Here is a 24,874-nt window from a genome sequence, read left to right as displayed (position 1 = left end):
GCATGTACAGGAAGATGCTCCTCCTCCGAAAACTAAAGTCAAAGGGAGGGAGTAGTGAAGTTGAGTTGTTGGAAGAAGATGGCATTTGTCAGTATCCTTGGTGGGAGTTGAACCAAGGAGGCAAGGCCTTCTGGGGGAACTGAGTCACAGATGAGATGCAGTACAAACTCAGCTAGAGAAATGTAGTATAAATAAACAGACAAAGAAGAGAGAAGAGAGAGAGAAGAGGAAGGCTTGTCTCTTCTTCCTGCCCTCAGATTTTTGGCCAGTACCTTCCTTTGGTCAAACTCATTCAGCAATGCAAACAGCAAAGGAGTCTGGGAAATGTTCTCTGGGATACTAGAACAGAGCACAGATAGGCAAGAGATACATAACACTCAGTACAAATTCAGATTTGTGCTGACAAGAAGCCATTCTAGCACAATCTGCTATTTGATCTCTTTTAGGAATGCCAGGTTATTTTTAGGGCCTCACAGATACTTTAGTATGGAACTTCACTTTAGGTGTTTTCTTTGACATATCCTTTTTAAAAGAATTTATGTTATCAATCTAAGAGACGGTTTATAATCTACCATGTGCTCCAGAACCACATTTGCTATTTATTAACTCAAGAAGTGACTTGTTTATGGATATCCTTTACCTGTGTCTTTCAACATTTTCAAATGTGAAGATCCTTTAGAAAGACGCTTGTATATATTTTTCTTACTAGAAAGGCAACATATGCTTTATGTAGAAAAATTATAAAATAAATGAGTAAAAGTAATGAAAACAATCTTTCCATCTCACCATCTAAAGATAATTACTATTTTAGTGTATATCCTTCCATATATTTTTTCACACATATATATATACACACACATATATACTTATTTATATAGATTAAGGAATAGATAGTCCCATGTTAAAATAAGTGAAATAAGATATATTTTTATACCACATTCTAGAATACATATTTGTAAATTTGGTTACTTTGGTTATTAATGAATCACAAATACCTCTCTTTATTATCAATTATTCTCCACAGTGTTTCACTGTAAGAGTGAATGTACTATATTTCACCAATTCTTAATATTTGACATTCAGGTGGTTTCAAATATTCCCTTTTATAAACAACAGTGAGAAGAAGACACTTATAAATAAAACATCATGCATATCTATCTTTATTTCCTTATAATATATTTATAGATGTGGAATGTTTTGGTAAATAACATAAAAATTATAAAGCTTTTAGTTTCCAACATGCTCTTTATAATTGCATGCTGATGGCAGTGAATATCTATTTATCTGCATCATGCCTCAGTGCATATTATCATTTATTATAGCCTTAAATTTTTTTAATATTAAAAAGAAGAAGTTCTTCCTCACCATAAATCTATATAATATTATTTTGGTTACTTTAGAAAATATAGTCACAAAGGTGGGTTTTCCTACCCTTTGTAAGAAGCTATGTGTCCATCAGTCTTATCAATACTGTAACTACAGATGATTCTTTCTAAGGCAACACATCAGGTGAAATACCCCTGCCAAGGAAATTTTGTAAAATGTGACACTGTTATACTCAAATTAGAGATTACAAAATAGAAAAACAGTTGCCAGTGAAAGAATAGCATGCAGCTGGAAAGTCTCACTTTAAAAGAGTGGAAAAATGGGTTTCCACTTCACTGATTTGTTCACATAATATAAAAATATGGTATACTCAGGGAGTTTTTCAGACTGGGAATAACTCAAGATTAAAAGCAACAGTTGAGAAGCAGACTTGCTACAGTTACTGTGACCCATCAGAGACCTGAGGATACATTACAAAAACAGTTTCTCCCTGGGTTTCTGTAACAGGAATTTTCCAATAGCAAGTAACAAAGAGAACTTTACTGATTCAGGTAAAGCAGGCTCCAGGATTTAAATAGAAACAGTTCTGTCTTCCTTCTCTTGGTCCCGAATTTCTCTGTGTGCTAGCTTCTTTGTCAGACAATCTCTCTCCCCATATAGGGAAAGATGGTCTCCAAGAGCCCCAAATTTAGTCCACTTCTAGCCAGTGACTTGCAACATGGAAGACAGAGAAAGACTCTTGTAAACACCGCATTAAATCCTGGAAGTGAGGATAATTGGTTCTGCTTGGGTCACCTGTGGAGGCAGTAAAAAGCCATGGGGACAGTCAAACCTACCAAGATAATCTGGTGTTGAGGAGGGCAATTTCTCTACAAAACCTGGATGTCAGCCTTACTGCAATTCCCCTCCACTCTTCTTTCCAGTATACCTCTCTGAAGACAGCTGAGAGTATAAAAGCAATGGTATACTTAATGGCTGCCTTCCAGTTAGAAAAAACTGTACCCACTATTTTAAGCAAGCTATCAGAAATCAAGACTTGAGACCAACATTTTCATTTCAAAGACTGTTTGCAGAAGCATGGCTAAAAACGGTGGGCTGTTTAAGTAGGTAACTCAACTAGCTGACTGTCATAGTTAGGATTTAACACCTGAGTTTGGAGAGACAAAAACATTCAGCCTGTAGCACTGACTGGCCAGCTGGTGAATAGCTAAAGGATATACAAATGTTAGTTTTGAATCCAGAAAGCAACATTTTGTTAGAAAGTGACTGAAACCTGTTTGCATTCTGTTGAAAGGTTTCCAATTCGTATTTGCTTCTGTGTGTAACAAATAACCACTGACTACTGTCCTCTTCAATCGCAGTATCTATGTTTTAAAATATCAGTGAAAACAACATATTATAGAGTCTTTTTAAGATCAGTGTTTATAAATTACCCTAGATAAAATTTAGCATAAGCAATAGGCTAATCTACTGAATATTTACATACTACATGTAAAAACAACAAAAAAATCCAAAATTTTTTCATGATCTACAAATACTCACACGTATCTAAACTGTTAAAAATGAATCTCTGTTGTTTTTACTGGCTTCTCTTGAGGAAAACAGATTCTCCACTTTCTTGCATGCTTTTATTTTTACTTGATAAGAGCTTGCTTTCCCAGCAATGGCTAGAATTGATAAGGCCTTTTATTCTTTCTCTCTTTCCCTCATACTTCTCCTTAGACGTCTCTGAGTAATGCAGAAAATATGAGCAACAATGCTGGATAAAGGATGTCAGATTTTTGAAATCAGATTTCTGGTCAATTGTGTAATCATGGAAAAGTTATTAAGCCACTTTGAATTCAGTTTCTTTACTGAAAATTTTGGGAAAGCTAAACACTACCTCATTAGGACAATGTGAGAATTAAAACTGCTAACACATATAAAGTTAAAATGAATAGCCAGAAAGATAGGAATCACTTAATAATAGCTGTTATTATTTACAAGGGACAATGTTTGAGATAACGACAAAAATTCCAAATTGTATATTTATCCCAACAACAAGTGACTGCATAATTTCAAGGCAATATCACTATTTGTGGTGTTCTGATACACAATCTTTTCATTAGAAATTAAGATTTCAAAATTGGTTCCTAACAAGTGAAAATTTCATTCATTGATCTTTCATATAATAAGAAGTATAGATGCAGCAACTTGTTTATTTAAAGACATTAGCATTTTAAAGACATTAGCATTCTTGTGTTCAATTAGTTAAAAATAAAGAAGGTACATTGTTTTCAGTGTGAGCTGATAATATACTTATAATCTTAAGTGTGCTCTGCTTTTACGTTGAGGAAGAGAATCCTTTCCATTACTATCCCTCTCGTCACATTTCTTCATTGTTCCTATCTAAGTTGTTATTAGAAGATACATGTAGAATCTGCCCATAATCTTTCATCTTTAGATAATCTTTTAAATAGCATGCACCATAATTGAGTTCAGGTGGCAGCCATGAATGAGATAAATCTTGAATGAGATTAAGATGAATGATAGAACTGCTTGCCAAAGTCCCATTGCCCCAGAAAGAAATGAGAAATTAATAGAATCAGGATTGGTGTTGTCTGACTACCAAAAAAAGAGAGAAATGTTTAAACACATGCTCTGAATGTGTCAGTGAAAGACAAATCTCTGTCTTCCTTTTGTACCTTTAAGACTCCTGTGCTCCTGGGATCAACCATGTAGAACCAGAACCGAACAGCGCACATTCCGAGGCTTGCTGGGAAGTATTGGGAAGTGGTGATTCTTGCAGTGTATCCTTCTTTGGGGCCAGATGAGTTGACAAACAGGAAGTGCTGGCCACTACCTTGAAATAGATAAACAATTTTTATTTAGTGAAATGATATATTTTGCAGCATGGGGTGGAATATATTTAAATCATGTGTGAATTTCAGTTTTCCCCAAACACACACACGCACGCACAGAGAAAATTAAACACAACTCACTTTCTGTCAGTTATATATCAACAATATTGACTTCTTTAAACCAACATTAAAAAGAGCGTCACCATGATTATGTAATTCACAAAATTCACCTTGGTATGTGACTTGCACATAAAGATGATCAAATATTTCGTTGACTCTGAAAGTGTATTCTTTTTCTCCTACATTTCTCAAACTTGTCTGTCAGTTTCAAGCAAATAAAATATTTCGTATGCTGCATGTAGAACAGGTATGGAGGGTGTTGGGACTGATTGATACTGTATGTTATTTTTGGTTGTTCCAATTCTCATACTGACCAAAGTAGCAGTGAATGGCAGGTGAGAACTGCAAAGTGAAATGTAATTCTGAAATTTACCTTGTTATTTTTCTGAACAATAGATAACTTCTCAACTACATTAGTATGTGAATGATCTCTCAATTTAAACACAATTGGATTTTCTTTTTCTGAAGATATCATCAAAATGCATCATAGTTACTACTCCCTCTGTGGCTTTTACTAGGGGAGAATGAAATGCATATATATATATGTATTTATACACATATAAAAGCTTCCTCAGATTAATTATTTATTTATAGTTCTAAATGAAGTCTATTAAAATATTCTTTAGTTACAAGTATTTTTTCTTGTGACTTTCTCAGTATTTTTACTGACAGATATGTGTGTAAATCATAAATTGTGAGTTAACAGTATGCTTTTTCCAGAATGTCATATAGTTGGAATCATACAGTACATAGTCTTTTTAGATTAGCTTCTTTCAGTTAGCAATATGTACCATTTAAGGTTCTACTGTTTCTTTTTGTGATTTGATAGCTCATTTATTATTATCACTGGGTAACATTTCCTTATATGGATGCACCACAGTTTCTATATCTATTCACCTACGAAGGACATCCTGGTTTTTTCTCAGCTTTAGCAAATGTGAACAAAGTTTTTATAAGCATTAGTGTGTAAGTTGTGTGGACAGAAGTTCTCAACTCATTTGTAAGTACACCAAGGTACACAACAGCTGGATCTCACAGTAAGACTAGGTTTAGTTTTGTATGAAACTGACCATCTATTTTCCAAAGTTGGCAGTCTCACCAGTAAAGAATGAGAGTTCCCATTTCGTCTCATTCTTATCTGCATTTGGGGTTATCAGTGACTTGGATTTTAGCTACTGTAATAGGTAATACCTATTTGTGTTCTCTATTGAGGGCAGGTCTTGTTAGAGAGAACAGACTGTTCTGGATAAATGGTGACTTTTCTCTTCCACCAGCTCAAGGCAGAGAGGAGTTTTCTCTGATCTTTACTGTGAGAAATGGTAGGGCACCTGAAGTTAAAACGTAAAGAAGTGTGAGGACCTGTAACACTGAATCTCCCCCAGGATTCTTTAATCTCTCAAATAGGTTCACATTGTTGTTGCGTAGTTGCCAAGTCATCTCCAACTCTTGCAACTCTGTGGACTGTAGCCCGCTAGGCTCCTCTGTCCACAGGATTTCCTAGGCAAGAATACTGGAGTGGATTGCTATCTCCTGCTCCAAAGGATCTTCCTGACCCAGAAATCGAAACTGTGTCCCCCACATTGGTAGGCAGATTCTTTACCACTGAGACACCTGGGAAGCCCAGTGCACGCTGAGCCTAGAGCACTGCATCAGTTAGGAGTTACAACTTCCTCCCCCAGTTCTGATTCCTGCAGAGGTTTCTGCTCTTGAGCTTCTGCTCCAGGAAGCTGTGATTCTGTTTCTCCTATTTGTCCCCAATTTGGAGGCAGTGGTTTGCTTTTGACATCAATTCTCTAACAGATCTAAGAGAACTGTTGATTTTTAGTGTATTCAGCTTTTTGTCTTGTTATGAGGATAGGAATAATGACTTCCAAGTGACTTACATGTCAGATGAGAAACTGAAAGTGACTTGTATATATTAAAAAAAAAAAAAAAACAAACTATTCCTTTCTAAAAGTATTTCTCTTCATTAAGGACCCTTATAATGTCTGGCAAAATAAAGAAAAAAAATTTATCCAAGAAAAATAACCAAGAAACATGAGTTATTGTTTCATATAATAACTTGGTTATGTAACTCATACATAACCAAGTATGAGTTACTGCAGCAAGATTCTCCTCAATACAAAAGAGTGGCAGGAATTCCCTGATGGTCCAGTGGTTAAGAAATGGACTTTCTAGCCAGGGGACTGGGTTTGATCCCTGGTCAGGGAACTAAGATTCTGCATGCCACGACTAAGACCTGATACAGCTAAATAAGTAAATAAAGCATTTGCTTAAAAAAGAGTGGTAGTGGAAATAATTTGAAATGTTTCTCTATTACATCTGTGAATGGTCTTCTATCTTCTAGGTTCTATGAAATTTATTTTATGTGCTAGCAAGTACTGGATTAGGAAAATTGTACACACTATTTTAATTCAACAATGAAACAGTTTTCTTTCACATTTCATTGCAAGGAGGTCACTTGCTTATTTTCTTATTTGGAAAATGAAGACATATAAGTGGCATGCACAACCAAGATATACCTACACTTCATCTGTCAAACCTACTAAGAACTGTGACTTATTCATTAAGAACATGAATTCTTTAACTCTATGCTATTTTGATTAAATAAGAACATTGAAGCTTTCCCTCATCTTATTACATTTTACACCCTTGATGACTTACAATTAGCTTAAATAATTACTCTTTTACATAGTTAAGATTTTATTGAAAACATAGTGGATATAAAGAAATAGCCTTGATTGAGTTCCAAATAAGGTAAATTAATGCTAACTGTCTGGGCTGCCATTAGCTCATTCATGAGCTGGCCTGGCTCTGTCATAGGAGCCTCCTTGTAGGCATGCTCACAGCGGGGAGCAACTCTGGTTGCAGGCTTTGTGAGTGAGCACATGGTGTGAGTGTGGATGGTGTGTAAGCCCATTATCAGCGTTCCAACCATGGGGGTGGGGCCAGCAGCAGCCGCTTTGTTGTGAACACACTGGGTGCTGGGCTGTATCACAGGATGCCATGTACTCTGCAGACAGCCCCTAGGGTGAAGCATGCTGGGATCCCTTTCCAAATGGAGTATTCCAGTCCCGCCTACCTCACACCACAGCCTGGAGCTGGATCTGAGCAGACAGGTCCTGGGAGAGTCCTGCCCTATAGGCAGCCCAGTTTCTAGGAGGCAGCACAACCACCTCAATCCCCACCGCCACACCGCAGGCCCTAGCACCAGCCTGGCATTGAGTCTTGTAAGAACAAAATGGAGAAAGGGGTGCAGCATTTGGGCTGCTTCTGGGTAGAACCGAGGGCCCCTGCGTGGTCACTCAGTGCATAGGTTCTCTGTGACCACACAGGCCTCACTTGCACTAGCGCTCACCTTCTTGGGGACAGAACACACACACGAGCAACAGACCCCTATCAAACCCGACCCTCAGGACCTCTGCTCAAACGACTGGGAAGCAGACCCCATCCCTGACAGGTCTGTGGCAGCCGAACAGCAAAGAGGTCTGACACAACGTCCAGAAAAGGCTTTTGTCACCACAACACCAGCTACACCCCCATCAAAAGCATGACGGCCAGCACACCCTTCGGGAAGTATGCCTGTCGTGTCTTGCCAACAGAGCTTGCACCCGAAATATTGGACTCACACAGTCTGCACAGGGATGGTCGCACATCAAAACAGCCCTGCAGGACCACAGTAACTGTTTCTCCTGAATTTACAGAGACAGAGAAATTTGAGAAAAAGTAAAAGTGGAGGAACAATTTCCAATTAAAATGACAGGAGAACTCCCCTGAAAGAAGAAACAATGAAACAGGCCTTTCCAGTCTGCTAGGCCCCAAGTTCAAACAGAGGTAATAAAAATGGTAAAGGAATTAAAGATTATCAAGAGCTGAAAACTTTCCTAACACCCAAAACAATTAAGAAAATAGTGATAGAAACATACATATCAATACTTACCTTAAATGTAAACAGATTAAATGTTTAAAGCAAAGGGCATACACTAGTTAATGGATAAAAAAGCAAGACCTGTGTATATGCTGTCTATAAGAGACCTCCCACTCCAGATCTAGGGATGCAAAGGACTGAAAGTGAGAGGATGGAAAAACATATTCCATGCAAATGGAATTCAGAAGAAAGCTGCAGTAGAATACTAAGACAAAATAGACTTTAAAGACTATTATAAGAGACAAAGAAGGACACTACATAATGATCAAGGGATTAGTCTAAGAAGGTATAATAACTCTTGTAAATATATATGCCCCCAGCATATGAGCACCTCAATATACAAGGCAAATGTTAATATGCATTAAAGGAGAAACTGACAGTAACACAGGAATAGTGGGGGACCTTAAACCCCAATTTCATCAATGGACAGATCATCTGGATATAGCCTTAATACACCCATTATAAGCAAATAGACTTGATATTTATAGAACATTCCATCTGACAGCAGGAGAATACACATTTTTAAGATACATGGAACATTTCCCAGGACTGATCACATGCTGGGTCACAAAGTGAGCAAATTTAAAATTTAAAAATTCTTAAATTCAAAAAAACTGAAATCATATCAAGCATATTTTCTCACCACAACACTATGAGATTAGAAATCAAGGGGAAAAAAAGCTGTTAAAAAAAAAAAAAAAACACATGTGGAGGCTAAACAATGTGCTACTAAACAACCAGTGGATCACTGAGAAAAATAAAGAGGAAATAAAATGCCTGGAGACAAATGAAAACAGAAGCATGATGATCGAAAACCGGTGGGATGCAGCAGAAGCGGTTCTAACAGGGAGTTTTATAGTAATAGTCTTACCTTAGGAAAAAGAAAATCCTCAAACAACCCAACCTTACACCTAAAGGAACTGAAGAAAAGATAACAAAATTCAAAGCTAGCAGAAGGAAAGAAATCTTAAAGATCTGAGCAGAAATAAATGAAAAACAGATGAAGAAAACAATAGAAAAGATTAATGAAACTAAAACCTGGTCCTTAAAAAAAATAAAATTGATAAACCTTTATTAAGAAAAAATGGGAGACAGCTCAAGTCAGTAAATTAAAAATGAAAAAGGACAAATTACAAATTACAGAGGACACCGCTGAAATAAACACCCAGAAGACACTACTATTAAGCACCTACATACCAATAAAATGGACAAATTCTTTGAAAGGTACAATCTCCCAAGACTGAACCAGGAAGAAACAGAAGATATGAACAAACCAATTGCAAGTACTAAAATAGAAACTGATTTTAAAACTCCCAACAAATGAAATTCAGAACCAGATGGCTTCACAGGCAAATTTGATCAAACATTTAGAGAAGCATTAACACGGGTCCTTCTGAAACTATTAAAAAAAAAAATTGCAGAGGAAGGAACATTCCCAATCTCATTCTGTGAGGCCACCATAATCCTGGTACCAAAGCCAGGCAAAGACACTACAAAAAAAGAAAATTAAAGGCCAAGATCACTGATGAACATAGATGCAAACATCCTCAACAAAATATTAGCAAACCTAATTCAACAATATGGGCTTCCCTGATGGCTAAGATGGTAAAGAATCCACCTGCAATGCAGGAGACCTAGGTTCAATCCCTGGGTTGGGAAGATCCCCTGGAGGAAGGCATGGCCAGCCACTCCAGTATTCTTGCCTGAAGAAGCCCCATGGACAGAGATGCTTGGCAGGCTACAGTCCATGGGGTCACAAAGAGTCAGACACAACTGAACGACTAAGCGCAAGCACACAACCCTTTTATAAAACTCTCCCACATTTCATAGCTCAGCTCTTAAACAGCATGACATGCATATTGAGATTGATGAACTTCGATCTCACAAAAGCAAATTACGTCTAACTCAGACATCAAATATATTTCTTTCCATGATTTAATGCTAACATGATGCTGAAGATTAAATATTTAGGGCAGTGGGGCAAAAAGCATTTGTGTTCATTGACATGAATTTAATCTGTTCTACAAAGTTGAGAACTCTCATTTAAAACCCTTCATTTCAGTAAATTATTCTTCTAACTACAAAAATACACAGGAATGTCACTAATTCAGATATTTCTCTTGAATAGTTTTAATCACATAGTATGTAGTTTAAAATGTAAGTTTTAAGCTTGCCCAGAAACCTGAGTTCATTCTAACCAAGTTCCCCATTCTTGGTCTTTGCCTACATGCTTCTAGAGTGACTTAGACTACAGCATCCTTAGTGTCTCAATACCTTTTTTCACGGCACCTCAAGTGGGAAGTTACATCTCAATTTTGTTCATTAAGTACTTCAGTGCAAACAACTTAGTATTTATTGGTATCTAACAATATTACAGGCATTTGAAAACTAAAACATACAACTTAAAAAATTTATCTCATTCTTAAATAGCCACAATTATGTTCTATTTGAGTGTGCTCCCACTGGGCACTGCACATGTTCTCAAACCTCGAAATCAGATTGAACAAAATCACCTTCACTCCTCACTCCACATGTATTTTCCCAGGTCTTAACTTTTTCCTATAGCAATTACTGAAAAGCAGTTTAGCAAAGATACAATATCACTGAAAAGAATGTAGGACAATCTGATGTTTGTATTTTAGGGTTATATGATGGAACTCATTAAAAAAACAAAACTAATTCACTGCGGATGATGATAATCCAGCATGCCACTGCTGTATATTTTATTTCAGTACAAGACAAACAATGTCACATAAGGCTCAACATCAAAGGTAGCAATTCCAATTATTAGTTAGGGGACTCTGGGTGGGCTTTCAGAGCACACTCCACCTCACCTCTTCTGATTTGCATATTCAATTTTGGTCTTACCAGATCCCCCAATCAAACACAGAAATCAGAAAGTCTATTCCTGTGTGATGTATTTGTGACTGTAAATGCAAAATTTTATCCATTTAAAAATTTAAGATTGCAAAAGTGTGCATGGCAATTTAGAAATCACCATTGCAAATTTGGTCTTGGGGATTTTAAATTCTGGAACTCAAGCATATCTAAGTTTGACTTTGCAAGTGGAATAGACTTGTTGCAATGTCATGTTTTTTATTTTTCCTAGTGAATCATAAAGGTGAAAGTTGCTAAACCTCTTAAAATTATTAATAGAAATGTATAAATTCTCTGGGAACTAGGTACTCTATCACAAAATTATAAAATGTTACATTGAATTATACTTTCAGAAATAGACTTGTTCTTTATCTAGCAAGCTCAGACTAGACATGCTTTCATACATTTATAAACTTTCAGTTGCTTCATTGAGAACTACCTATTTATATCTTGCAAAATCCTTGGAGAGGTCAATCCAGCCTCCTTCACAAAGTTCAGAACTTGTTAAAGCAGAAAATAAAGCTGAAAAGTTCCAATTACCACAACATAGTGAGAATTTAACAGCAAATCATTAAACCAGCATTATTTACATGTAACTGTGTGGCATGATCAAGCATTCATTCATGGGACAGATTTCCACAGAAGGGGACTGTTTTGTTCATCAATTTGGTTTTGAACTATTTCATAACTTTCTACTGGGCATTTAAAAAGCTACTTAACTCTGATATAATAGATCAGAATGGATCCAATTAAGTTTGTAAAATCTAAAGCATGACTACGTGTAATACTCTAGAACATGGGCATTCATTAAATATTACCTGAATTTTACCTCTCCTCAGATGCTATGCCTCCTGATATTTTCTGTACGTTTTCAGTTTAACATTTCAATTTTGCTTGTACCAGGCTAATGATTACAAATTCTTAAGATTCTTAGGGTATAGCTTTTATATTTCACATCTTAACTATAAGAACTGGACGTAAATTTCTCATTAATGTTAAATTCTTTACCTTAAAAACTTTAAAGAGTTGCACATGTTTTCAAAAACTGCCTTAGTGTCAAATAGGGTAAATTCATCATCAAAGTGTATTTTGTTCAAATCATTACCGTTTCTTGACATTAGAGGCCAAAATATACTAGCCATATTCAGAATCCATCACCATGCTTCATGAACATTCTTTTTAAACTTTGTAGTCTGCAGAGAGTAAAGATTCTAATTTGTCTTGTAGATGTTATTGGCTACAATTTTGAGTTTTTGAAAATGTTTCATTGAGTTACTATGCCATAAGGTAATATATTTGACATGTCTATTTAAAATAGACAGCTAATACTTTTAAAAGAAAGCTGCATTTTTAAGGCTCCAATGCCCTCGGCAGAATGATACTCATTTGCACTAGGGTCAAATCATAAAAGACAATTTCTCACTTCAAGTGTTCTGAATTCACTCCCTGCTTTAAATTGTAGGCAATTTTCATCTTTTTTTTCTTGTTCATAAAATAGGCTAATTTTTTTTTCTTTTTTAAATGCAATATGTCTCTCTTTCAAGATAGCAAATTCTCCCTTCCTCAGAGTCAGACTTACTTTGTTTGGCTCCATATCCTCTATAATTTCTACCTGTCTCTCACTCTAAAATAGAAGGGTACGTAGGACTATCAGTTGAAATGCCCTCAATCTCTTTATGTACTTTCCTTCCCTCCCCACACCAGATGTTCAAGGTGCTAGCTGTTTGCATCTGCAAGTTTTAAAGCCTGTGAAATAGAAACATATTCAGAGAGAGAACAAAAGTTTCCTCAAAGGTGTCAAAATGGCAACCACAGATATGGCGCCTCTCAAGTCAAGTGAAATCTGCTCATAGTATTTGATAGACATCGTCACTGCATCCCTTCCTGAAGAGCTATGCACTGAATATATTTGACATTTCTTCATTTTCACCTTTTCCAAGTTTATTCTTTAGGCGTTATTCTCTTGAGAGTCATTATTACCTATTTTTTAAAAATCCACTTTCCAGCAGAATGTCTCATTTTAGCACTATTCTCTATTACCAAATTGAGTGCTATAAACTTCCCCCCTCAGGATGTGGTGCTCTGATATAAAAATGAAGCTTCTAGTTGTGACATGCTGACACAGGGTAGATTCAACTTTTGAAGTTCCTAATTTGCTCAGCAGCAAAAAATGTCTCAATCACATGAAGATGATATATGAATGGAACTGGCTGGTACTTCCTATAAGTCTAGAAATTTCAAAGGACTCAGAGTTTCTTAATCCTCATACCTGAAGCACCCTGAATTATGTCTTCAGTGCTTTTTCTTATCAAAATGCCTTTGGAAACATGTATTGCCTTAATAGTATTTCTGTAACATGGTTTCATTTGCCAAATTAAGATTTCAAAGGAAACTAATTAAATTATAAACACTTTTCTTTAGGTAGGAGATATATGGTAAGAGATGATTTTGTTTGACCTATTGGCTGAAAGAGTATGGGAAGCAAATAGGAACGGAAGAATATTTATCTTTATAGAGATAGAAAACAGTATTATTATATTATTTTAATAAATAAGTAAGGAGCAGAATCTGGGCTGGATTGTCTACTAGTTATGCCTGCAGGTGCTTGAGGTCTTGATTCAAATTCTGACTTTTCCACTTATTAGGTATGTGACCTTGGGCAGCCTATTAAAATTCTCCAGGACTCAAAAGCAATAAGAGATAATTACAGTAGGTACTTTAGCCTCAAGGGGTTGTGGTAAAGATTGAATGAGACCCTACACATGAGCGTATAATACCAAATATCAGTATAGATGGTAACTGCTATGTACTTCAACAGATAACAGATGTCTTAAAATCGGTGGATACAGAAAGAGACCATAAAAGATGATTCATTATCTTGTTATTCAGTCCATCTCTTTGTGACCCCTTGGACTGCAGCACGCCAGGCTTCCCTGTCCTTCATTGTCTTCCAGAGTCTGGTCAAACTCAGGTCCATTAAATTGGTGATGCCATCCAATCATCTCATCATCTGTCATCCCCTTCTCCTCCTGCCTTCAATCTTTCCTAGTATCAGGGTCTTTTCCAATGATTCATTATATTAGACTATTAAAGAATATTTATGAGTATTTCCCTTGTAGCTCAGTCGATAAAGAATTTGCCTGCAATAGAGGAGACCAGGGTTCGATTCCTGAGTTGGGAAGATCCCCTGGAGAAGGAAATAGAAACCCACTCCAGTATTCTTCCCTGGAGAATCCCATGGACAGAGGAGCCTGGCAGGCTACAGTCCATGAGGTCACAAGAGTCGGACATAACTTAGTGACTAAACCGGCACCACCACCACCAAAGTATATAGTAGAGATGTCATAGGCAAAGGAGGTTGTACGGGAGTGGGAAAAGATCATTTAAAAAAAAAAGAAAACAAATGTGGGGGAAGATTTCTGGTTTCCAGTCCAGCTTGTAAGGAGCTTGGAAAGCATTGGTTTCATCTTCCCAACAACCAAAAATCAAAAACTCTTCTTAGATCCTTCAAGAAGAGAGATCACAGGGGAAACTGCTTCCCCCAAACTGATGGGCATATAGAGAGAGTAAAACTTAGCAAAGCAAAAACCTGGGAAAAGGAACTATGACTGCAGTCAGCATTTGGCTTTCCAGGTGGCTCAATGCAGGAGACGTGGGTTCAGTCTCTGGGTGCGGAAGATACTCTGGAGAATGAAACGGCAGCCCACTCCAGTATTCCCTGGGAAATCCCATGGACAGAAGAGTCTGGCGGGCTACAGTCCATGGGGTCACAAAAGAGCCAGTCAGACATGACTGAGCGACTAAACAACAGCCCTGCTAGGCAAGGACAAGGTAACTTGTAATTAACAAACTGCTGGAGGCTCAGTGCGGAAAAACTTGAGGGATATGAAATCCAAGGAACCAGTCTTGTTTGGGGAAGAACATAGGAAGCCCTGAAAACCAAATTAAAAGGTAGTGAAGAGCCTCTGATTTGGTGTCATCATTTAGGAATATTAACCCTAGATCCATGTGAAGAGTGGCCTGGTTTAGGAGAATACTTACACAGAGATGAGTTGGCTGGACATGTGCAATAGCCCGGGAATTACTAAGATGGCGGAGGTGGAGATGCAATGAAAGAAAAGCATATGAGTTGAGAATGAAGAGGTAACAGATTGAAATTCAGAGAGAATTAGTTAATAATGTTAATAATGCTAATAGTGTTAATAATGATAATTTTAATAACAGAAATAGTAAGACCAGGATTAGGAAATTCTTTCCTAAAGGAAGGTAAGTATGAGTTTGAATATGAAGTTGCAGATACTGGCAACTAAAAATATGGGTTGAGGATGTAGAAATAAGGGCTACATACATGGGGGAATGAGCAAATTTTGAGTGCTGAGAGAATAAAAATTCAAGCAAAATGTGTAGGAAAAGATATAAAAAGGTAAAAGTCAGAATATTGGTTGAGATACACAAATAGGTCCTAAAAGGAGAAAGAAAAAGCATAAAATATAAATATAACACGAGTGGGAAAAATCACATACACTATACTGAAAACACAGATGAATACTTTAAGAAGGTGTGGATTGATCATGAGTGCGTGCTAAGTCACTTCAGTTGTGTCCACCTCTTTGCAACCCCATGGACTGCAGCCCACCAGGCTCTTCTGTCCATGAGATTCTCCAAGGAAGAAGACTGGAGGGGGTGGCCATGCCCTTCTCCAGGGGATCTTCCTGACCTGGAGATCAAACCCACGTCTTTTGAGTCTCCTGCATTGGCAGGTGGGTTCTTTCCCACTAGTGCCATCTGGGAAGAACAAGTGGATTGATCAGTAGTGTCAAATGCAGCATTAGAAGAATCATTATAATTTTGAAATTAATGAAGTCCTCAAAGACAGCTAGAATACCTGCTTCATGAGGATCAGGAATGTATTTGATGAATAATTATCTCTACAGTTTCAGATCAGTGACCGAGAGTCAATGACCAATAATTATACAATGAAGAAATATATGTATATATTTTGGTTGCACAATGGTACATGTGGACTCTTAGTTACCCAACCAGGGATCGAACCTGCACCCCCTGCATTGGAAGGGCAGAGTCTTAAATACTGGACAACTAGGGAAGTAAGTTCCAAGAAAAAATATTTTTGGGGGGACTATAGAAGACAGATTGCAGGAAACCAAAGATGATGTGTGCATTGAAGCAGAGGAAACAAACAATGTGTTGCTGTTCAGTTTCTCAGTTGTGTCCGACTCCTTGTGACCCCATGACTGCAGCACGCCAGGCTTCCCTGTCCTTCACCATCTCCCGGAGCCTGCTCAAACTCATATCCAATTAGTCGGTGATGCCATCCAAACATCTTGTCCTCTGTTGTCCCCTTCTCCTTCTTTCTATCTTGTCCAGCATCAGAGTCTTTTCCAATGAGTCCCCTCTTCTCATCAAGTGGCCAAAGTATTGGAGTTTCAATGTCAGCATCAGTCCTTCCAATGAATATTCAGCGTTGATTTCTTCTAGGATTGACTGGTTTGATCTACTTGCAGGCCAAGGGACTCTCAAGAGTCTTGTCCAACACCACAGTTCAAAAGCATCAATTCTTCCCAGCTCAGCCTTCATGGTCCAACTATTATATCCATACATGTTCCACAATGTGTGGGAAATGTTAATTTGAGGTAAAAAATAACTAAAAACAATAATACTTAGATGAGAAACAAAGTTAAGATTTTGTAGTTAGGTAATTCATTGTTTTTTAATGTAAGAAAGAATTGTGATGCCTAAAGGCAAAAAGTGGTGATAAAGAGGCAATTTAAGGACACACACAAAATGAACTAAATACAAAGAGGCAAGGTTCTGAAGAGACAGAAAGGGATAAGTTGAATGGTTCATTATTTCACTGAGAACTAAAGTCATAAGTAAATAAACATTTAGTAAATTCCTTTTAGAGAAACTCTTGATTCGTGGATACTTGGAAAATGATAAATAACCTGAAATATTTTCAGAATATTTATTCAGGCTTTAATCTTGCCCTACAGGATTCTAAAAGCACCGCTTCCTTCACATGCCTTTCACTTTACACTACCTCTCACAGATGATACCACTTGGCATTTCAAAAAGAGAAAGCGTATCTTTGAGTCCTACTTGAAACATTTATTAAGTATCCTTCGAAGTATTTTAAGTGAACACAGACAAAACGAAGAAAAGAAAAACAGAAATAAAGATTTTGTTTCTCCTGGGAGGCAGAAAAATGTGATATAAATTGGGTGGGGGTATTGATTCAAATAATACACGTGAATGATTGGAAGGGGTTCAAGTTTGATACCAGCATTACTTTTTGCCAACAAAATATAAATCACTGTGGGATCATGAGACTTTTTGAAGAAACACAGAGGAACTGTGGATGATCTGGGCTTGTTTCTGCTATCTAAACATCACCAAGTTTACCTTCTGTCTTAGAGTAAAATAAGGAGAACAGAAACAACCCTGGCCTAACCACTCACATCATGAAGGAAACTGTCCTTGTTTTCTCACTTCATGAAGGTAAGTCGTAAAGAGAAGTGCCTTTTTCTAATTCTGCTTAACAAACAAATGAAGGCTGTCATCCATTGCCTTTTTGCAATGAGAAAATGAAATCTGCAGGATATATCCTGAGATTTATCAGCCAAAACAGCCTCTCTTCCCCCGCTCCCTTCGCATAGTTATATATTTGGAATGGAATATTTGTAACTCTAAGTAACTGGAGAAAAAGAGAAAGTAGAAATGATACTGAAATGTGATAAGAAAATGGCAACTAGAGTGAACAGGAAATATAGAAATAAAACACTTGTTTGTTTTGAGCTCCTTGACATGGATAAAAATGCCATCTCCCAACATTTTTGTGCTTTAGAAGAGAAACTACTAAGTATTCTCATATGACCATCACATTTTACATTTGTAAGCTTTGAGAATGTCATGTTAAGCTGAAGAGATTGAGGGTTACACATGCAGGCTTTTGCTTTAGAGAGATATGAGTTTCAATGCTGGATTCAACAAGTGTCTTCTGTGTGGCTGGAGGCAAGTTATTTATTCTCTCTGTGCATCCATTTCCTCTGCTATAAAAGCCTCAGGTATTATGAGGATTAGAAAAGAAAGCCAGGGACCTGCTGATTGGCATTCAGTGACCACCAGTTACACAGTCACAATTTTTGATAACCAGGCTTGTTCTATTTTTACATATAAGTAAGTAAGTATTAGTTGCTCAGTCGTGCCCAACCCTTTGCAACCCCATGGACTCCAGCCCACCAGGCTCCTCTGTCCATGAGATTTTCCAGGCAAGGATACTGGAGTGGGTTGCTATTTGCTTCTTCAGGGGATCTTCCCAACCCAGGGGTCAAACCCAGGTCTCCTGTACTGCAGGCAGATTCTTTACCGACTGAGTTACAAGGGAAGCCCTTAGTGATACACAACAATTTTCAAGTTTTAGTAGTAAAAATAAATAAATGACAACAATAGGAAACTCATCTGTACTATACATAACCTCTCTCCATCTGTACATATACTCTCTATATATGTAGATCATTTAGTACTCTATCATTCTAAAGTATTTACTTACTGAATTAATACATTATTTATTAAATATCAGAGCCAAATTACATTTATGAGATGATATTAAAGGTTACCAAAAGGTATAAGAAAATCAGAAAAATGTTACGCTATTTAATATGACTCATTTTATCCTAATAGTCTATATCATTATTCTTGATAAAATCTCCTTATACCTGATGCTATTTGTTTGATGGCATCATAGAAGAGAAGTAAAGGGGGCAGAAGGAGGTACAAATAGAAGAAAATGAGAAAAAATACCAACACACAACCTGTCATCATACAGATGTTATCATATAGTAATAACTATTGTCTAGTTGGTATTTTCCAAATCTGTACTTTCATAATATCAATAAAATATCACCTTTGAACTTTAACTACATATTAGAAAAAGAAAAATATATAAAAGACAAAGAAAATATGAAAATAAAGGAAGACTGATTCTTCTCTTTGAAAATTATGGAACGAGGAGCCACAATAGTTGGGCAATAATTCAGAAAGCAGTATTTTTAGACATAGAAATTGCTGATACCATAAGAAAACTGTATGCTAAGGTTTAGTATTAGGATGTAATATACACAATATAATATTATAAAGATAACATATCAGATAAGATTATAATCACCCCACTTTACTTTTTATATGTTCTTTTTTTTTTTTCAAAGTACCTTTTGCATAAAGCAAAGTTGTGCTGTGCTATACTTAGTCACTCAGCTGTGCCCGACTCTCTGCGATCTCATGGACTGTAGCCTGCAGTTTCCTCTGTCCCTGGGATTCTCCAGCCAAGAAAACTGGAATGGTTTGCCATACCCTCCTCCAGGGGATCTTCCCAACACGGATCGAACCCAGGCCCCCCATATTGCAGGTGGATTCTTCACTGTCTGAGCCACCAGGGTTAAGGAGGTCATTTCTGCATTTTCTAGTGGCAAGTACGTGAATTCAGAAACAAGAGGCTGCCCATCTTCAAAGAGATGGATATTTTTCAGTATTTCTTTAGTTAATTCAAGTGTTTTTTTTTTTTTTTTTCTTTTCACTTGAGAGACAAGAAAGCCTTCTTTATGTGTCCAGGGTAATATAGAACAGAACATTGAACAGAAACAGTGAATCCCATATGTAGGTTAGAATTTTTAGCAACACATTTTAAAAAGTAAAAGGAAATAGGTTAATCTTTAGTAATACAACTTATTTAACTGAATGTTCCCAAATGCTATCATTGCAACATATAATCAATAAATTCCTAATGAGATTTTCCTAAATTCTATTTTCTTTTGTATGACATGTTTGAAACAGTGTGTATTTAACATTTGGACCAGCCACATTTCAAGGGTTCAATAGTTCCATGTGGCTAGTGGCTACCACATTGGACAGTGTAGGCTGTAAAAGAAAGCCTTTTAGTCAGAGAGTTCAATGGTCCAATCCCCCTGCCCATTTACCCTTGTGACTTAGTCAAGTTTTTTTCAACCTTTTAAAGAATTAAGTATCTTCTACATCTCACTGTATTAAAAGGATGAAATGAGATAACAGAGGCAATTCTCTTACTGTTTCTGATCCTCAGGAAACATTTAACAGATGTTAGTTTTCTTCCTCTAAATCCCTCTAAAATTTATCCTTATTTTGTTTGTAAAAAAAAATCCTTTTGTTTGGGTTTCCGTGAATGGATAAGAACAACAACTATTCAACATCCATTCACAAGACTTTATGGAAACAGTAATGCAGGCAGACTCATTCTAGTGGCTACAGATAAAAATGTCTTTAACTTATAGTATATCCCCACCCTTGTAACACTATGCTACTCCCCACTGGCTCCTGGGTGATATTTTGTTGAAGGCTCCACTTTTCTTTTCTTTTTCCTAGCAGTTAACTTCCCACACAGCATATAAGCTTTTAACTTAAAATGCTTGATATTTATTTTTTTGTTCTCTTCTGCTACAATGTCAGCCACATGACAGCAGAGATCCTTTCTTGACATATTCAACATATATTCCAAATAACTAGAACAGCAGCTAACAAAAAAATAAAAAAAAGAGGGGAGCTCAACAATATGCTGAATGAATAATTGAAAAAAAATTTTTTTCACCATGTCAGTGTATGATGACTCAGACGGTAAAGAATCTGCCCGCAGTGTGGGAGACCTGGGATCAATCCCTCAGTCAGGAAGATTCTCTGGAGAAGGGCATGGCAACCCACTCCAGCATTCTTGCCTGGAGAATTCCATGGACAGATGAGCCTGGTGTGCTATGGTCCATGAGGTCACAAAACGTCAAACATGACTGAGTGACTAACACACGTACACAATGTATATAATTTTATTTATCTGTCATACACGTGTAGAAACTCTTCCATCTAGTCACATGCATTTCTCTTAAGATTTTTTGATGTGGACCATTTTTAAAGTCTTTATTGAATTTGTGACTATACTGCTTCTGTTTTATGTTTTGTTTTTTTTGGCCCGAAGTCATGTGGGATCCTAGCTCCCTAACCAGGGATCAAACCTGCACCCCCTGCATGGGAAGGTGAAGCCCTAACCACTGGACCACTGGAGAAGTCCCTGATTACATGTGTTTTTAAAGTAGTGGCTGAAGAATTATACAAATTATGAATGTTTTCCTTTAGCACTCTTCTCAGACTTTAATGTGATGATGATGATGATAAAGAATAGTACTAGTAGAAGTATGTTAGTAATTCACTCCTCTTGGAGTATCCCTCCAAATTCCCATAACACATAACATTTATGTATTATGTAATAATATTTAATACTACATAATACAAAAATTATGCATTATTATGTATAAAAATACATAAATTCCAGTGTATTGTTTAAGGATCAGCTAAAATATGTACATATTTAAAAATCACATACCCTTGGAGCAGAAACTGGCAACCCACTCCAGTATTGCTGCCTGGAGAATTTCATGAACAGAGGAGCCTGGTGGGTTACAGTCCACTGGGTCACAAAGAATCGAATATGACTGAGTGACTCACACGCACACCTTTGTTCTACAGCATTTTCTCTACCCTTGAGTAGCATGTGTCTTTATGAGAAATATGCAGGCTTGACTTATGATACACTTTCATATTTAAGGAGAAAAAGATGTGTGTATGAGTGAGCCCATTTTACTGAAATGACTGATATTTTTGAAACATAATGTGTCATGTGTCTTTAAGCAGCCAACACTCTTATTTAATCTATTTTTTTTTTTTTTCTTTATTTGTCTGTGGGGTGAAGGGCACAGTGCAACCTTCCCAGGTGAATCCCAGTTCTTCCCTCTGATTCCTCCTTAGAGAGGCTTCAGGAACACTTCAGTGATTTTCTAGAGGTTGAATTGCAGTCACAATAAAACAGAGCTAAATTAAGCTAAATGATAACAATACATTCAGAGAAGGAACCTCATTTTTAATCTTACAAAAGATTGTGTGAAGATTCACTGCTAAGTAAAGTGACTAGAATTTTAATGGTTGAAATGAGCATGTGTTGGTACAGGTGAATTCCACAAGCGTCGCCATTGGCTTAGTCCCAGTATACAGACTAATGACTCATACCATTTGTCAGGGTATTTTGAATTCCTTCCTTTTATTTTTTTAAGCAACATGTGATAGTATTACCTCACGTTAAGAAATATACTGTACAGAAAGATATAAAAATAATCATGCATTCACTCTGAACCCTTCTCAGGGCCTTTCAAATGACTATGTGTCTAGTTTTGTATGGCCATTGTAGGCCATGTCATTTCTGTTGTGTTAATCTATGGCATTATTGTGAAGGCCCTTCTTCATGCTTTTCATGTTTTGTGTAAGAAGTCCTCAGCAAGCTCTAGGTTCTTAAATCTCTGATACATGTTGAGTTACTTTTTGTATTAACTATGTGCAGTTTAGGTTGTGTTTTTTTTTTGGCCTAAGGATATTCACTTGTTCTGGCATCATTTGAATAGTTGAAAAGACTATCTTGCATTTACTGAACTGAAGTTAGTAAAAAAAATCTGTTGGGCATATTAATTTTTGGTCTGTTACTGAGTTCTTTATGTTATCCTACTGATCTGTGTATTTATACCTCTGCTAATACCACATTATCCTGAATACTGTAGCTATCATTAAATCTTAAAGTTGGATAAAGTAAAAAAAAATCATATACCTTGAGTATCATTTGAAAATCTAATGAAGAGATTATTTCAACTACTGAATTCATGTCTTCATTTCTACCTTGTGTATAATTCCTTTGGTGCTTTCTGAATATCAAATTCTTATTTCATGCTAGATATCATATTGCCAGGGTTTTTTCACTTCAGTTACATTCATATTTTGTGGGAAATATTTTTTAAACATCTTTGAGAAATTTCAAACATATACTGAAGTATTAAAAAATAGCATAATGAAATCCCATCTATGCAAAATCCAACTTCAACAGTTTCAACCCATGGTCAGTCTCATTTCTTCTAAATTAACACTCACATCCTTGCTACCACTAGACTACTTGAAAGTAACCCTGAATATCAAATTACATGTTTACATGCTAAATATAGGTCAGTATATATTTCTACCATATTAGGACTATCATATTTCATAACTATAATATTACACAAAGATGAGTTATACTTCATTATAATCAAATATTTAGACAGTAGGAAACATATTTTAAATTTATGTTAATATGGATATAAGTATATTTATTGGAGCATAAGTATATATATGTATACATATATGTATAAATGGGAGTATCTACATTCCCAGCTTTTTCAGGAAATGATTATACTCCATTATAAATGGAGGAGGAGAACTGCTGTCTGCTTTCAAATCAAACTCGTATGCATCTGACTGGCAGCTTTCATCGTAAGCACAGGACAAGTTGGGTGAGATGCAACTCTTAAGGCCCAGTAGTAAACAAACATCTTCCTAAAGAACAACAAGAACATATGACAAATGTCTACTGCACTGTTATCTCCTTCCTCCAGGGTAATTGTTCTCTTTTTACGTCCTTATCTTTCATGACATTCATTGTCTTTAAATGCTTGGTGAGGCTTGGCTATATATTTCAACTTTTGAATGAAGGCCTGTATTACTTAGTATATAGATATCAGGAAAGAATATTCACTGCTGTTAACCAGAACTGTTTACCCCACAGAGCTGTCCTCTGACTGGAAGAATAAAGAGCAGGTGCTGGATGGGTGGGCTGGGCACAAAATGCACAGACCTCCCTAAGATGGGACAGTGTTTCTCAACCTGGGATACACATTAGACTCAGGAGAGTTCTTAAAAATCTTGCTGCCCAGGTCACAACACTGACTGATTTTGTCAGAATCTTTGTGGGTGGATCCAGGTATTAACATTTTGTTTAAACTCTCCAGGTGATTCTAATATTTAACCAAGTTTGAGAACCATCATCCTTGGTTGTGAGGTGAAGGGTTGGCAGACAGGCAGATTGCCTATTCGATTTTCTTTTATTCCTAGACAGAGTTATCTTTCTTTGTTTCCCCCTGAAAACCTAGGGTATGGATCCTGTATAATCCCCAATATAATTCTGCTTCTTTTTCAGGATGTAATTAAATCATGATAATCATTTTGCAGGCAGATGTCTGGCTTTCCTTAGATGACATTTCACTCATTTTATTCTGTGAGAAAAAGCTACTCTTGTGAGCAGTTATGTTTGGAAACCATGGTCCTGGGAAGGAAATACAAAAGATGGTGCCAAGTTCCAATTCAACCAGGTGCTCTGCACTCTGTTCCTCAGGGACTTTGAAGAATTCTTCACAACCTTTCTTGGTATTTGTATTAGTCAGCTCAGGCTGTGATAACAAATACCACAGACTGTGTGTTTCAACCACAGGAAGTTATCTCCTCACTGTTCTAGAGTCTCAAAGTCCAAAATCGAGGTGCTGGCAGGGTTGATTTCTCCTGAGGCCTCTCTCCTTGGCCTGAAGATAGCCATCCCCACTGCAAATTCTCACAGGAGGGTAGGTGCCTCCTGGTGTGTCTTCCTCTTCTTATAAGGACATAAGTTCTTTGCATGCTGCTGCTGCTGCTGCTAAGTCACTTCAGTCGTGTCCGACTCTGTGCGACCCCATAGATAACAGCCCACCAGGCTCCCCTATCCCTGGGATTTTCCAGGCAAGGATACTGGAGTGGGTTGCCATTTCCTTCTCCAATGCATGAAAGTGAAAAGTGAAAGTGAAGTCACTTAGTCATGTCCGACTCTTCGGGAACCCCATGGACTGCAGCCTACCAGGCTCCTCCA

The 24,874-nt window shown here is 36.9% G+C and overlaps 1 protein-coding gene across 3 annotated transcripts in view; it reads right to left on the bottom strand.

Annotated features, from left to right (window-relative positions):
- MALRD1 (MAM and LDL receptor class A domain containing 1) overlaps positions 1-24,874 on the bottom strand; it is a 522,662-nt gene that overhangs the window by 133,853 nt on the left and 363,935 nt on the right. For all 3 annotated transcript variants that reach the window (XM_061126168.1, XM_061126170.1, XM_061126169.1), the window contains one exon: positions 4,011-4,168. In XM_061126168.1, coding sequence (XP_060982151.1) covers positions 4,011-4,168 — 158 coding nt within the window. The remainder of the gene's footprint in view (positions 1-4,010; positions 4,169-24,874) is intronic.

The sequence above is a fragment of the Dama dama genome, chromosome 23 (genome assembly GCF_033118175.1).
Source record: "Dama dama isolate Ldn47 chromosome 23, ASM3311817v1, whole genome shotgun sequence".
NCBI lineage: Eukaryota > Metazoa > Chordata > Mammalia > Artiodactyla > Cervidae > Dama > Dama dama.
The sequence above is the reverse complement of the archived record's forward strand: the minus strand, read 5'-3'. Positions and strand labels throughout refer to the sequence as shown.